Genomic DNA, 11,675 nt, shown 5'->3' on the forward strand with positions numbered 1-11,675 from the left:
GTGTTATTATTTACTTAACACTAACAGTGTTGACAACAGGAAGCTGTTGGTACCATGATAATAGTCTCTTACCTCAACTCATGACATGCACACATATCCAAGATGCCATATGGCAGCAGAAGAGACAATTACTGGTTCCCACAGCACCATGTCCCACAAAGCTCTTTGGGGCCAGTTAAGCAGAGCTCTGTTACTGTTTAGTACTGAATTTATACAGTAGGTGCAAGATACCCAAAGGAATAAACAAATTAAAGCACCAACTCGGTATCAGACAGATTTATTGAAACCGAAGTGGGAACTAGCAAAGAAAAAAAATAATTCATTTGCTTTAATTATTGCATATTTCATTTCTAGGAATAGTAAATTTTAAAATGATAAATACATATTTCATAACAGTGAAGGCTTTGGCCAAAAAAAATATCATTTAGCACATTCTTTACATTACAAACAAACAAACAAAATGTTATAAATGTATGTTAAAAAGGGATTTCCTTTACTAAATTAAAGGAGTGCACACACCACCATGGCGCTAGGACTAACATCAGACACATACTCTTGGCTGTGCAAAGCAGATCATTGATTACAGTAATAGAAAGAGGTCAGGAGAACAAAAGAAATCAGAGGAGAATGCATAGCACTCCAACTTAGAGGTATCGACAGTGGTGACTTCTTGCAGAATTCAAGTCAGCATGTCCCAAAGGCAGCAGCAGCACAGAGCAGTCCAACATGCCGTCAGACAGGTACTCTCTCCTGTGTCATCCCTTCTTCGTTCTTCTACAACATACACTGTGGGAAGAAAGGGAGAAGTTTCAAAATGGCTGGGAACCCTCTAGGTAAAGAGCAGCAGCAGCAGGGAAGTGCACAGTCAGTAGCCAGTGCCTTTGCCAAACTAGCCAGCTGCCTTCAGCCTTTTGTTCATAGCATACCAAACTAGTTCAGATTGTTCTAGCTCTAGCATCTGTCAGGCAAGGCTCCTGAAACCTCTGCCAAACACTAGGCCCCTCCATCCCTTGAGCAAATATCTTTACTGCACAAGTAGTTATTCCACAGGAGAGGGGTCTCCTTAAGAATGTATGCGTCTTGAAAGAGGGCAAAAAGTTTCATTGTACATCTGCCAACAGGCAGGAGAAAAATTAAAAATAGCCCTGGGTCTCTAAGGGTGGCTGCCACCAAACTCCAGAAGTAGCAGCAGTTTGGAAACAGAAATAAATGGAAAAGGAGCATTCCTTGCCTCACTGTGGGTCAGAGAGTCACTTCCACCTGTGATCACAGCATTTCCAAAGGCCCAAAGCACAGCATTTCCACCTATGCAGAAGAAGGGGGCCCACCCAGGACTAGAAAAAACAAAATGGGTGACCATGGTTACACTTGCACGAGATGCTGGATTTCCATAGTTGGTGGGGATAGGTAAGAAGGGGGCAGTCATCTGCTTGCCAGTGTACATAGATGCTGATGACATAAATATGGTTTATTACAAAAGTTCAGCTGGTATCACGTCAGTTCAACACACCCAGCAATAGTTGCATGTATGGGTTATTGCACTCACAATCTATTCTGGGAAATCAGCATGTGACAGTGTTTACAGTCACTTCTCCACCTCTGGGTAAACTGTTACGGTAGCACCATCTGTGGGGAGATATATTTAGTGCTGCACAATGTCATATAAAGAACCACATGGCAAAGTGGGCAATCTTCCATCACACCCAGCATCCCAGACCTAGCTGCTGCCTCCGGTAACCCCACCTACCCCAAGAAAGCCAGAACTAGAACAGTTTACACTGCCCGAAGCTGCAAAGGGAGGTAAAGAGTCTGGACTACATAGGCTGGAGTGCACTATCACCTCAACCTACTGGACAGGCCATCTGCAGGCTCTTCATCCAAAGGACTAGGCCAATCATTGTACTAGAAAGGTTAAAATGGGACTTCTAAATGTGTTGTAGGAAGACTGAAAGCATGATGGTAACCTGGAGTCAGACTCGCCAGAATATTGGCATCTATCCAGCTTCCCGCTGCATTTGGTGCAACTCAATATATCCTACTTCTATGTTGTAGACTCCTTGTTTACTTGGAGCAAACTTGCTCCAAGTAATATAGGAGCAAACTAGACAGCTCCCAACCTGGGCACAGCATTCAGCAGTAGATGGAAGAGACATTCTACATGGACAGCACCATAAATTGGCCACCCAGATTCCTGTCCTGTAATCACAAGGGGCCTTGCCACATGCCACAAAATTGGCCTTTAAAGAGGCTTAAATGCCCTTTTGCACTGCTTTAATGGCACTGCTGTTTACACTGTTTACATGTAGCAAAATAAAACATGTCCAAGGTGTTTTAGTTTGCTACCTTAGTAGCTGTGGAGGTAAGCACTGGGCCCACCCTGTGCAGCTCAGGGGCTGTGCAGGTAGGCTTCACTGGGGGGGAGTGGCGAGCCTGATTTTCCCCTGCCCCCCGCCTCTCAGAGCCTGCCTGCTGGCCCACCTGAGCTGCGTGGGGGCCTAGTGCTTTCCTCCGCAACTGAGGTGCCCCCTTGACCGCCCAGGCCGGGTGTCTGACGGCATGTGCTGCCTGGGGGGCGGCCCACTGTGGAGGGAAGCACTGCCTCCCCTGTAGCTCAGGGGCTGCTCAACCCACCAGGAGCTCGCTGTCCTCCCCACCCCCGGAGAGGCAGGTAAGGATCAGGCCCGATCCTTGTGTACACGCCAGGGGGGTTTACTTTGGTTTAAATAGAAGAGGGTTTTTTTTTAAAACCCACCGCTTCCATTTAGTGAGAATTAAACCAAAGTAAAACCCCATGGCGTGTACAAACAACTAAGAAGGACTGCCTGGCCTACAGTCCATATCAGACACGGGCTGAACTCCTCGTCCCTTGGAAGGCTCTAAACTGCACTTGGGACAGTGCCTGCCTGGAGCGGCAGTGTTGGGAGAGGCTTGGGCAGGAAAGTGTTTCAAGGAAGTAATTTCACCCACCTGGGTATTATTAGCTAAAGGAGAAGCTTGCAGGAAGCAAAACAAAGCCCCATGGTTTTGTAAGTTTTTCAGTCAGGACATCAAGGTACATCCACACTGCAGAAGGCAGCACAGTGCAGACATTCATACTAGCATGGGTGCGAGTAGCAGTCCAGCCAGGAACTCCCAAGTTCTAATCCTGGCTCCAGCACCAACTAGCTGTGGAGCCCTGGGCAAATTACTTCCCTTCTGTACCTCAGTTTCCCCATCTGTCAATGGGGATCACTCCCTGCCACCTCCAAACACACAGATGCTGCAAGATGGCAAAGGGATCTGTTTGTTAGTGTATTATACTCCAAGTATCACCACTGTTACTGTTAAAGAGAGATATCCAAGTTTGCTCCATTACTATCTGAAAGAGAAAGTTGTTTTCTCCCAGCTGAAATCCCACTCTAATTGGACATCTAATTAGCAGCCTCTCCTCTGTATGCTGGAAACGTAAACACTTTACAAGGTGCCTCATGCTCTCTAGTCATAAGGCAGCTCCAGATGAGAAGTAACAAGGCTCAGGCAGGGCAGCCTAGTTCACTTGGCATCCTTCAGGGACCCAGAGTGCATCATTCACATATGAATTATAGCACTTGTCACCCTTCGTTCTGCCTCGGCTGCTGCAAAAGCAGATACATTGTCAAAACTGTTGCCAGCAAAGGCAGAGGAGCCTGTGTGGCAGCCCCAAGAAGGAGGCTGTCTACTTCCTTCTCCAGAACAGCAGCTTGAGGAGCGTTTCCACCTTGGCACAGCCTGGAGAAATGAGGGCTCCTTCCTGCAGCTTGTTCCAACATCACAGCTCACCTGGCCAGGTAAGAGAGATTGTGCTGCTATCTGCATGCTACCTATCCTGTGAGGCTCCTGGGTTTTCAAAGCAGTATGTGGAACTGCGAGTGCTGTTCTCCCTTGGGTACTATTTGGCCTTCATTTGCACACTGAATGACTCACACTCCTTCATGGATTTCCCCTCATATCCCCTGGGAGGCAGGGCAGTGCCACACTCCTGCTAGTCAGTCAGAAGAGAGGCAGAAAGGGCTTGTCCACATGGTGGCGAATCCCAGCACCAAGGTGTTCACGATCCATCCATGCCTGGGAGCACACCCCAAACTTGGGACAGTTAGGAGGTCAGGTTGTTCCAGGCCCTCCTCACCAACCAGTCAAAAGCCTGCTGGAAACTAAGGGGGTTTAGTGTGGATCTGGAGGGATGAGCCCATAGCAGTTTCTGTGGTGAAGCTTTGGATTTAAAGTGGAGTTAGACAATTACTTTGGGCAGAGGGCTGCTTACTGAGTTTTGGCAAGCCATTGCGGGCTACATGACAGGCAGCCAGGGGCAGATAAATATTAATTTTCTAAATGTTTCAGGGTCCCTGTGGCCTGGACAGAATGGCCTGGTGGGCCATTCCTGGCCCACGGGCAGCATTTTGCCTGCCCCTGGTTTAGAGCATGCCTGCAGGCAGTGCGGTAGGGTGTTTTGCCGCCCCTCAGTGCTAGAACTTGCTGCCACCACAGTGCAAGTGACCCCAGAGAAGCTATGTGCGTTGGGATGCAATCGTGCAGAACCCCCCCCCCCAAAACTATAGCACAGCAGGGAACTGAACTTAGGTCCCTGTTGAGTCCCTAGCCACCGCTGTGTTATCTCATGGATTCCAAACAGTAACAAATCCCTTTCCCCCTCAGAAAGGGCTCAAGGTAGAAAATTTGCTGCAAAAGATGACGGGGTGAGGGAGTCTATGGATAGAAGAGGTCTCAGAGACAGGAACTGTGGTTTTCATCTAGTTAGCACAGAACAAGCACCCACTCTTTCAAGTGCCACCATTGGCTGCATGGAATTTCAGTGGTCTAAAAGGCAAAGGGACTGGACCAGAGACAATGCTTTGCTCTCCTCCTCAGACGACTGATTCTGTCCAGGGTCAGTGAAGCAAACTGGGGATGAGAGAAGAGCTTGGACTTCCACTGGCCTCCCCTTGGGAAGAGTCTTGCCAAGAAGAGTCCTCTCAGTCCAAGCTCAGAACCAAATGTCTCCAAGTCCCTAGATTCAGAAATCACCATCTCTTCCCACCATCCTGAGAGGCTCTGGGGCATTGTTAAGCAGCTGCCATCTCCTCCCTATTTTAGAGGTGGGCTAAGTCATTCCTGTATATTCTTTATAGAGACTTAAAAGGAGAGGAAGGTGTAAGATGTGCATAGTCCTTTGAGATCCCCAGATCAGAACAAGAAATTACTACAGAGACCACCTTAGGGCCAGCAATGCTGTTAGAACTAGGCAAGGAAGGGGCCTGCCCTGCTTAGAATGCGTGGTGTTTCAGTCCAGTTGCCTCTGGTTTCTTTTCTGTGCTGACCAGGGCTATTCAAAGAAGCCAGATATCCTGCCATTCTATCCAGCTCAGATCCACTCCCATTATCCTCCTAAACATAAGGCCCATCCCTCCTCCAACAGATGATGGTCAGATTGATTCTCTGGATGACTTTCCTCTTGGCATAAACACAAAAAGCTGCAACAAGAAATCAACTCTGATGCCACACAGTGCCTTTGTACATGCCCAGCCAAGAGAATACAGAGCTATTCAGGAACAGGTAGGAGCAAGTACACAATCTCCATTTATGCAATCGAAGGAAGCATGCAGTGTGTTTTTAGGAGGCTGGGCATCCAAACACCTGCGTTCTTTTCCTGGGCCCTATCCACTGTGTCGCTAACATTTTGGTGTCTTAGTAACTTCTCTGCAGTGGGGGGTGAAAGGGGGAATAAGATATGAGACTATTATACATTTGCAAATGTACTTTGAGACCCTTGAATAGAGAATGGCTTTTAAACTGTCATGTACCTTCTGCTGTAGATACAGAAGGGGCACATCCACACATGCAGGCACATGTGCTTCTAGCAGGTCAAATATCAGTGGCACAAATTTTTGCCGGAGATTTCTGCCTCAGCACAAGTGCCTGAACATGCATTTTGGCGTGGGGCAAGTTGTGCCACTTCAGGCAAACTGACACTGCCCAGATCCTCAGCCAGGGGAAGCTAGAGGCTGGGGAGATCAACTGTGTTAGCCTCACCAGTATTAAAACCTGCCCTGGCAAGCAGCTCAGGGCTACTTGCACTCAGGAGCTTTTCAGGCCCAGCCAATTGGTATCCGAGGACACGACCCCTTGTGCCAGCTAGACTGCTGAAGCAGCCCTAACCTGGAGCGGCCCCTGCACCCTCTATCCCAGGGGTGGGCAAAATGTGGCCCAGGGGCTGGATGTGGCCCGTCAGGCCATTCTATCCAGCCCGCAGGGCCCCTAAAAATTTTAGAAAATTAATATTTATCTGCCCCTGGCTGCCTATCATGCGGCCCTCGATGGCTTGCCAAAACTCAGTAAGTGGCCCCTGCCCCCAGTAAGTGGCCCCTCCCAAAAATATTTGCCCCCCCCTGCTCTACCCACTGCAGCAGGCTGGCAGTGGGGGCTGCTGCCTGGCTGTGACTTACTGCCACCTGCGACAGCATCCACCCTCTTGGACCTATGGCCCCATGATTGCATGCCTACCAGACCTGGACAGGGACTGCACAGCTGCCTGGGCTGTGGTATGTGCCACTGCAGCAGAGCCTCTTGCACCTCTGGGCCAGCTGCCAGTGGGCTGTGGCTGCACAGTTGGCCTTTGGGCAGCACTGCTGTCATGACTTCTGGTGGCCCCATTCCGCCATCTGGGCAGCTATTGCCCAGAAGGTGTGCTCCTTGCAGCAGCCTGCTTTGAACTGTCAATGCATGTCCTCTTGGCCCCAAATGGCCAAGAGGTAGCAGCCTAATCTGCCCTCCAGCTGGCCCTAGGCAGCTCCTCCTCTACCCGGATCTTGTCACTTGTCTTACTAGCAAAAATCCTGGTATTCTTTGTTTAAAACCTGCAAATTCTCTGACGAGAAACCCAAATGCTCCAATTAAAATAACCCAAATCCATGTTCTTCCACTATTAAAATGAAATGCCACTAGAGAGAGAGATCAGTTGGGCAATGTTTTATTGATATATTTACAAGTTTAAAACAAATTGGAAGCCTGCCAGTGCCTCTATCATCATAATGAAATGGATTCTAAATAGCTATACAATTTGGCATTTGTCAGAGAAAAATCAGAGCTGCCTCTGCCCCCTTCACTCATCAGTATGTAGCACAGATATGCTGATGCCCTGCCCCTGCCTCTCACTCTCAACCCACAGCCCCGCTAGCGCCCTCACTCCTGACCTGCAGCCCCTGCCTGCCCCCACGAGCTCCCTCTTGGCTGCAGCTCTGTCCCAGCACCAGGACACGAGTCCAGCTGCAGCTGTCCCACCCACTGCTTTGTGGCTCTGAGCAGTGCCAGCCTGTGCCCAGGCCCCAGTGATCTCCATGCTGTTCCTGGGAAGCCCTTGACTGGGGCTCAAGGACTGGGCTGGTCAAGGCCCTTCACTTCCAGGCCGGCCTCCCCCTGCACAGGCTGCTCTAGGGAGGGCAGTGGGGCTCTGAGCCTGGCAGCCTCTCCTACTCAGAACTCTTCCCCCCCCAGGTCCCTCCCCATCTCTCTCTTTCACCCACACCCCTGCTGCCACCTCCACCCCTTCCCCCAGCCCATCACACACCCAGGTGGTTCCTGGGACCAGGAGCACCCCTGCCCCCAGGCTAGGGCTGCATGTCCCAGCATGGTGTGGGCAGGGAGCAAGGACTGCAGTGTCAGAGTTGCCCCTGCAGGAACAGTTCCTGCCAGCAGGTCACATCCCATCCTATGTGGCTGGCCGGGGATGCAGGGCAGCCACATTTGTGTGGGATGTGTTGTATGATTTGTGTGGGGGAAGACGGAGATGTGGGGAGTGGGTGTGGGAACTTCTTGGGAGAGGTGGGTCAGCAGCTGCAGCTGTGGGGGTGCTCAGGGCCCACTCCCAGCAGAGCCCTCATGGCATAGTGCAGCGCAGCCCCAGCACCCGGCACCGCCTGTGCCACATTATGCAGGTGCAGCCCAGGGCTGTATGCCTTTCGGCAGGGGCCGTGTACCCTCAGGCTGGCTCCACAGAGGCAGGACTCAAGCTGGCTCAAGGATGCGTAGTCCCTGCAAGCAGTGCCAGGACCCTGGCTGGCAGCAAAAGTGGCCCAGCTCTGCCCGAAGGTGCACGCCCCTGGGCCAGGCTGGACCTGCACAACGTGGCACAGGTGGCTGTGGCCATGCCATGTCACAAGGGAGGCTCTGCCAGGAGCGGGCCCTGAGCAGTCGTCCCCCCACACCCACGTCCCTACTTACCTGGGACAGCACCTGGGTCTGGGTCACTGCTGCAGCCTTGCCCCACTCCTGCTTGCCCTGCACACTGAGGCAGCGTGCTGGAGCACCAGGGCAAGGGGCAGCCAGAGAGATGCTCTGGATGGCTGCCAGAGCCTCTCTCTGGAGGACCCAGCTTCTGGTTGCCTCAGGGCACACTATGAGACCATGCCCTGCACTGCTTTTTTTCCCCCACTGGGTTGTTCACCTGGATTTCCAGGTATCATATTTAGAGCCTGCATTTTTTTGTTCCCAGCGTGCCTCCTGCAGCGCCTCAACTGCTTTGAGACCCTGCAAGAGGCACGTGCTCACTCGTCTGGATGCGCCCAATATGTCCAGCTCCTTTCATTCCCATCAACTTCAGATGTTGAATGGTGGTCTATGAGAAACCTTACATCTTCCTAGGCCCAGAAACAGAATTGCAGCATGGGTGAAGCTCTTCAGCCAGGCACCCAGTAACAAGACAATGGCCACGGCCTGCGTCACGAGACCCACACTTCACATGCTCCCAGCTCAGCCCAGCCATATCTCATTCTGAACCTTTAAACAAAAAACAGGGTGCAACAGGGAGCCTACGGTTCCTGTTACTTGGAGAGGAAAAATAGGGACAAATGGAACCCAGATTGACAGAAAGAGCTGGGCTATCTGTAGAGAGAGAGAGAGACAGACAGAGCCTAGGGAAGGAAAAGTAGGAGAGGAACCTGGGGAAGCAGCAACAGAGCTATGGCACTACTAGCTCTGCTGCTATAGGCCATCCTGAAGGCCAAGCAAGCCAAGCCCATTAGAGAGCACCTGCAGACTGCCCAGGGAGTCACCGGATGGGAAGGGGGCAGAGCTCTACTACCGTAAGACAGGTCCAGAGCTAGAGCAGTCAGTTGGGCCCTAGAGGCTGGAGGGCAAGGAGCTCTGCAGTAAGATACCTGCTGAAGCGATCCTGCTATTCCTGACATGCCATCAAGAAGCTGAGAAGTGGGGATGAGACTCTGAATGGAGGGGGATTTTAGATAGCCAATAGGCTTAGAGAGTTATGTTACAGCTAGTGAGCCAATGTGTTGGTTTGGGTTTTAGCTGGTTGTTTGTGGAAAAGACTGAGGGATGGTTTGGAGGTCCCATTAGTGCCCTAGGGGCACGTGATCGCCTTAAACCCGGCTGAGGGCAGGTTCAAGGTGCAGTCAGAGGGCCCAGAGTCCAGGGAAGGGCAGAGTCTGGGGCCAGAGGGCCCAGAGCCCAAGAGGGGCAGAGACAAGGGCCAGGGGCCTCAAGCCTGGGAGGGGCTAAGCCAGATCCTGATAGGGCAAGATTGGGGCTGGAGCCCAGAAGCTGGGTCCAGCATGGTGGATTCTGAGCTAAGTGGCCCAGCAAGAGAAAAAGGGGTGGAGGTCAAGTGGGCTGAGGCCCCAGTAAGGGAAATCAATTGGACAGGCAACATCAGCAAGGCACTGGTGTGGTGTAAAGGAAGGCTGGAGCCATGCAATAAGCCCTCAAGGCAAGCAGAGTCAAGAGAGTTGACAACAGGTGCAGAGGGGCAGGCACCAGTGGGGTGAGGAGGGTGGTGGAGAAGCAAAGAGGCAGGAGTCTTCTGGCCCCCCTTTTCCCTGCCACAGCTGTGGGGGTACAAATTTAGGATGACCTTCCACAAATTAGATTCCATACATAAAAAATTATACCACATTTATCATTTTCCATGTATAGAATCTAATTATTTAGGGAGGGGGTGGTCTTACATTTGAAGTCATCATGGATTCGGCTAAGAACTGTAGTTATCTTGCAAACACATCTTTAAAAATGATCTGCAGGCTTTTAAACAGTAATGTAATTTGAGGTCAGCCACAGAGGATGTGAGGACTCACAAAGCACCAATATATTTTAAGAGACAATCTCTTTTATTGCAAGCCCTCCTGCCAGAGAAGAAAACCTTTATAACACAGCAGCATTAGGTGGATGCAGTATCAGTAGCTGTTGAGGCAAAACAGGGAAAAAATATATTTAAACCTCTTTGAAAAGGAATCTGTTTCTTGCTGCAGGCTCCCACTGACTTGAAAAGGTAGGTGGATCAGACCCTAGAATATACATATACATACACATACATGTATATGTAAGTGTGTGCACACACACGGAAAAAATGGAGGGACTGATCTTCAAATTAAAAGTGAATCCTTTAAACTCACTTCATGAAGTCTAATTAATTTTTATAAAAGGAGTTTCAGCTGCAGCTGGCACCTGATACTGCCAACTTGGGTTTTACAGTCCCACTGTATTTATCTTCAGAATGCTTCCCTCCTTTCCCAACAAGAGACCCCACCCAACAAGCCATAGGGGAAGCAACACTGACTATTTGTTTTGTGTATTTTGATAGCAGTAAACACTCAGGAGACAACTGTTTCTCCCTACTTTCTTCCAGTCACATTAGCTTGTTCTGCTCACAAGAATAGCATGCATTTTGGCATTTCTAGCCAAATGCCATTTTAAGTTGAAGACTTAATGTTGTAATCTACACAGATCCTTCATTAGCAATTTGAAAACTCAACTAATTTTACTTATAATGAAGTTTTGCAATAGACATTAAAGAACGGAATTATGATGTTTAGTGTCCAGGAATAAGCATTACTAATCACTGCCCATTACATTTTTAAATGTGGTGTACCGATAAAGAAAGTCACTAGACTTTGGTAGGAAGGTCTACAAATCCAGGCAATTATTTTTTTTAGCTGATGGGGTAAGGATTGGCATAGTACCAGGGAAACCTAGGAGCTTCATTCATCCTAATTAAAAAAGAGCCTTGGCGGGCCAAGTCAGCACACCCCATCACCAGCAACAACTCAGCAAAACTCCTTATGTGGGATGGCCTGCGTGCGAGTGGGGAGTGATGTTCAGAAGCAGGACAGGTGGGCAAGGCTGGGATCATGGGGCAGTGACAGTGTGGGGCCGGGGCCCAGGGCAGAGCCACAATTTGCTGTCCACATGCCCCTATGACAGGTGTGGGTTTTGCAGGTAGGAGCACGCAGGGAGCAGATTGCAGTTCTGTCCCAGGCCCCTGCCCCGCACTGTCACCGCTCCAAGATCCTGGTCCCAGATGCAGCTCCCCACCTGCCCCGCCACAGTTACAGCATGGGGCCTGGGACTGAGCCCTGGTTCTGTGGGCAGGGACCTGCAAGGCTGAGGCCCAGGGCAAAGCCATGATCTTGCGCACCCCTGCCTTGGGGTATGGGGGCTGTCCACATGTATGTGCAGGCTGCCTGGGTGCTTAGCCCTGGGAGATGGCTAGAGGTCATGGCATAGGGTTACCATATTTCCCGTATCAAAAAAGGGGACACCTATGAGAGGAAGGGGGCAGCAGGGGGAGAGGTATTTGACTGGGGTGGGGGGGCAGCGATATGCCCATGCCGTGCCTCTGCCCCTCACTCCTAAGCCCATGCCCCCCAGCCCTG

General features: G+C 50.6%; 1 protein-coding gene across 4 annotated transcripts in view; it reads right to left on the bottom strand.

Moving 5' to 3' along the window:
- Positions 1-260: 260 nt before the first annotated feature.
- CYSTM1 (cysteine rich transmembrane module containing 1) overlaps positions 261-11,675 on the bottom strand; it is a 42,620-nt gene continuing 31,205 nt past the window's right edge. For 3 of the 4 annotated variants that reach the window (XR_001358193.2, XR_001358195.2, XM_014520855.2), the window contains exon 4: positions 261-786. Coding sequence is in view for 1 of the 4 variants with exons in the window: in XM_014520855.2 (XP_014376341.1) it covers positions 680-786 (107 nt within the window). In the remaining 3 variants the exon portion in view is untranslated. Of the gene's footprint in view, positions 787-1,546; positions 1,627-11,675 lie in introns of all 4 variants that reach the window. The other variant, XR_003094397.1, reaches the window with a different exon arrangement.

This window comes from Alligator sinensis, unplaced genomic scaffold, assembly GCF_000455745.1.
Source record: "Alligator sinensis unplaced genomic scaffold, ASM45574v1 scaffold156_1, whole genome shotgun sequence".
Lineage (NCBI taxonomy): Eukaryota > Metazoa > Chordata > Crocodylia > Alligatoridae > Alligator > Alligator sinensis.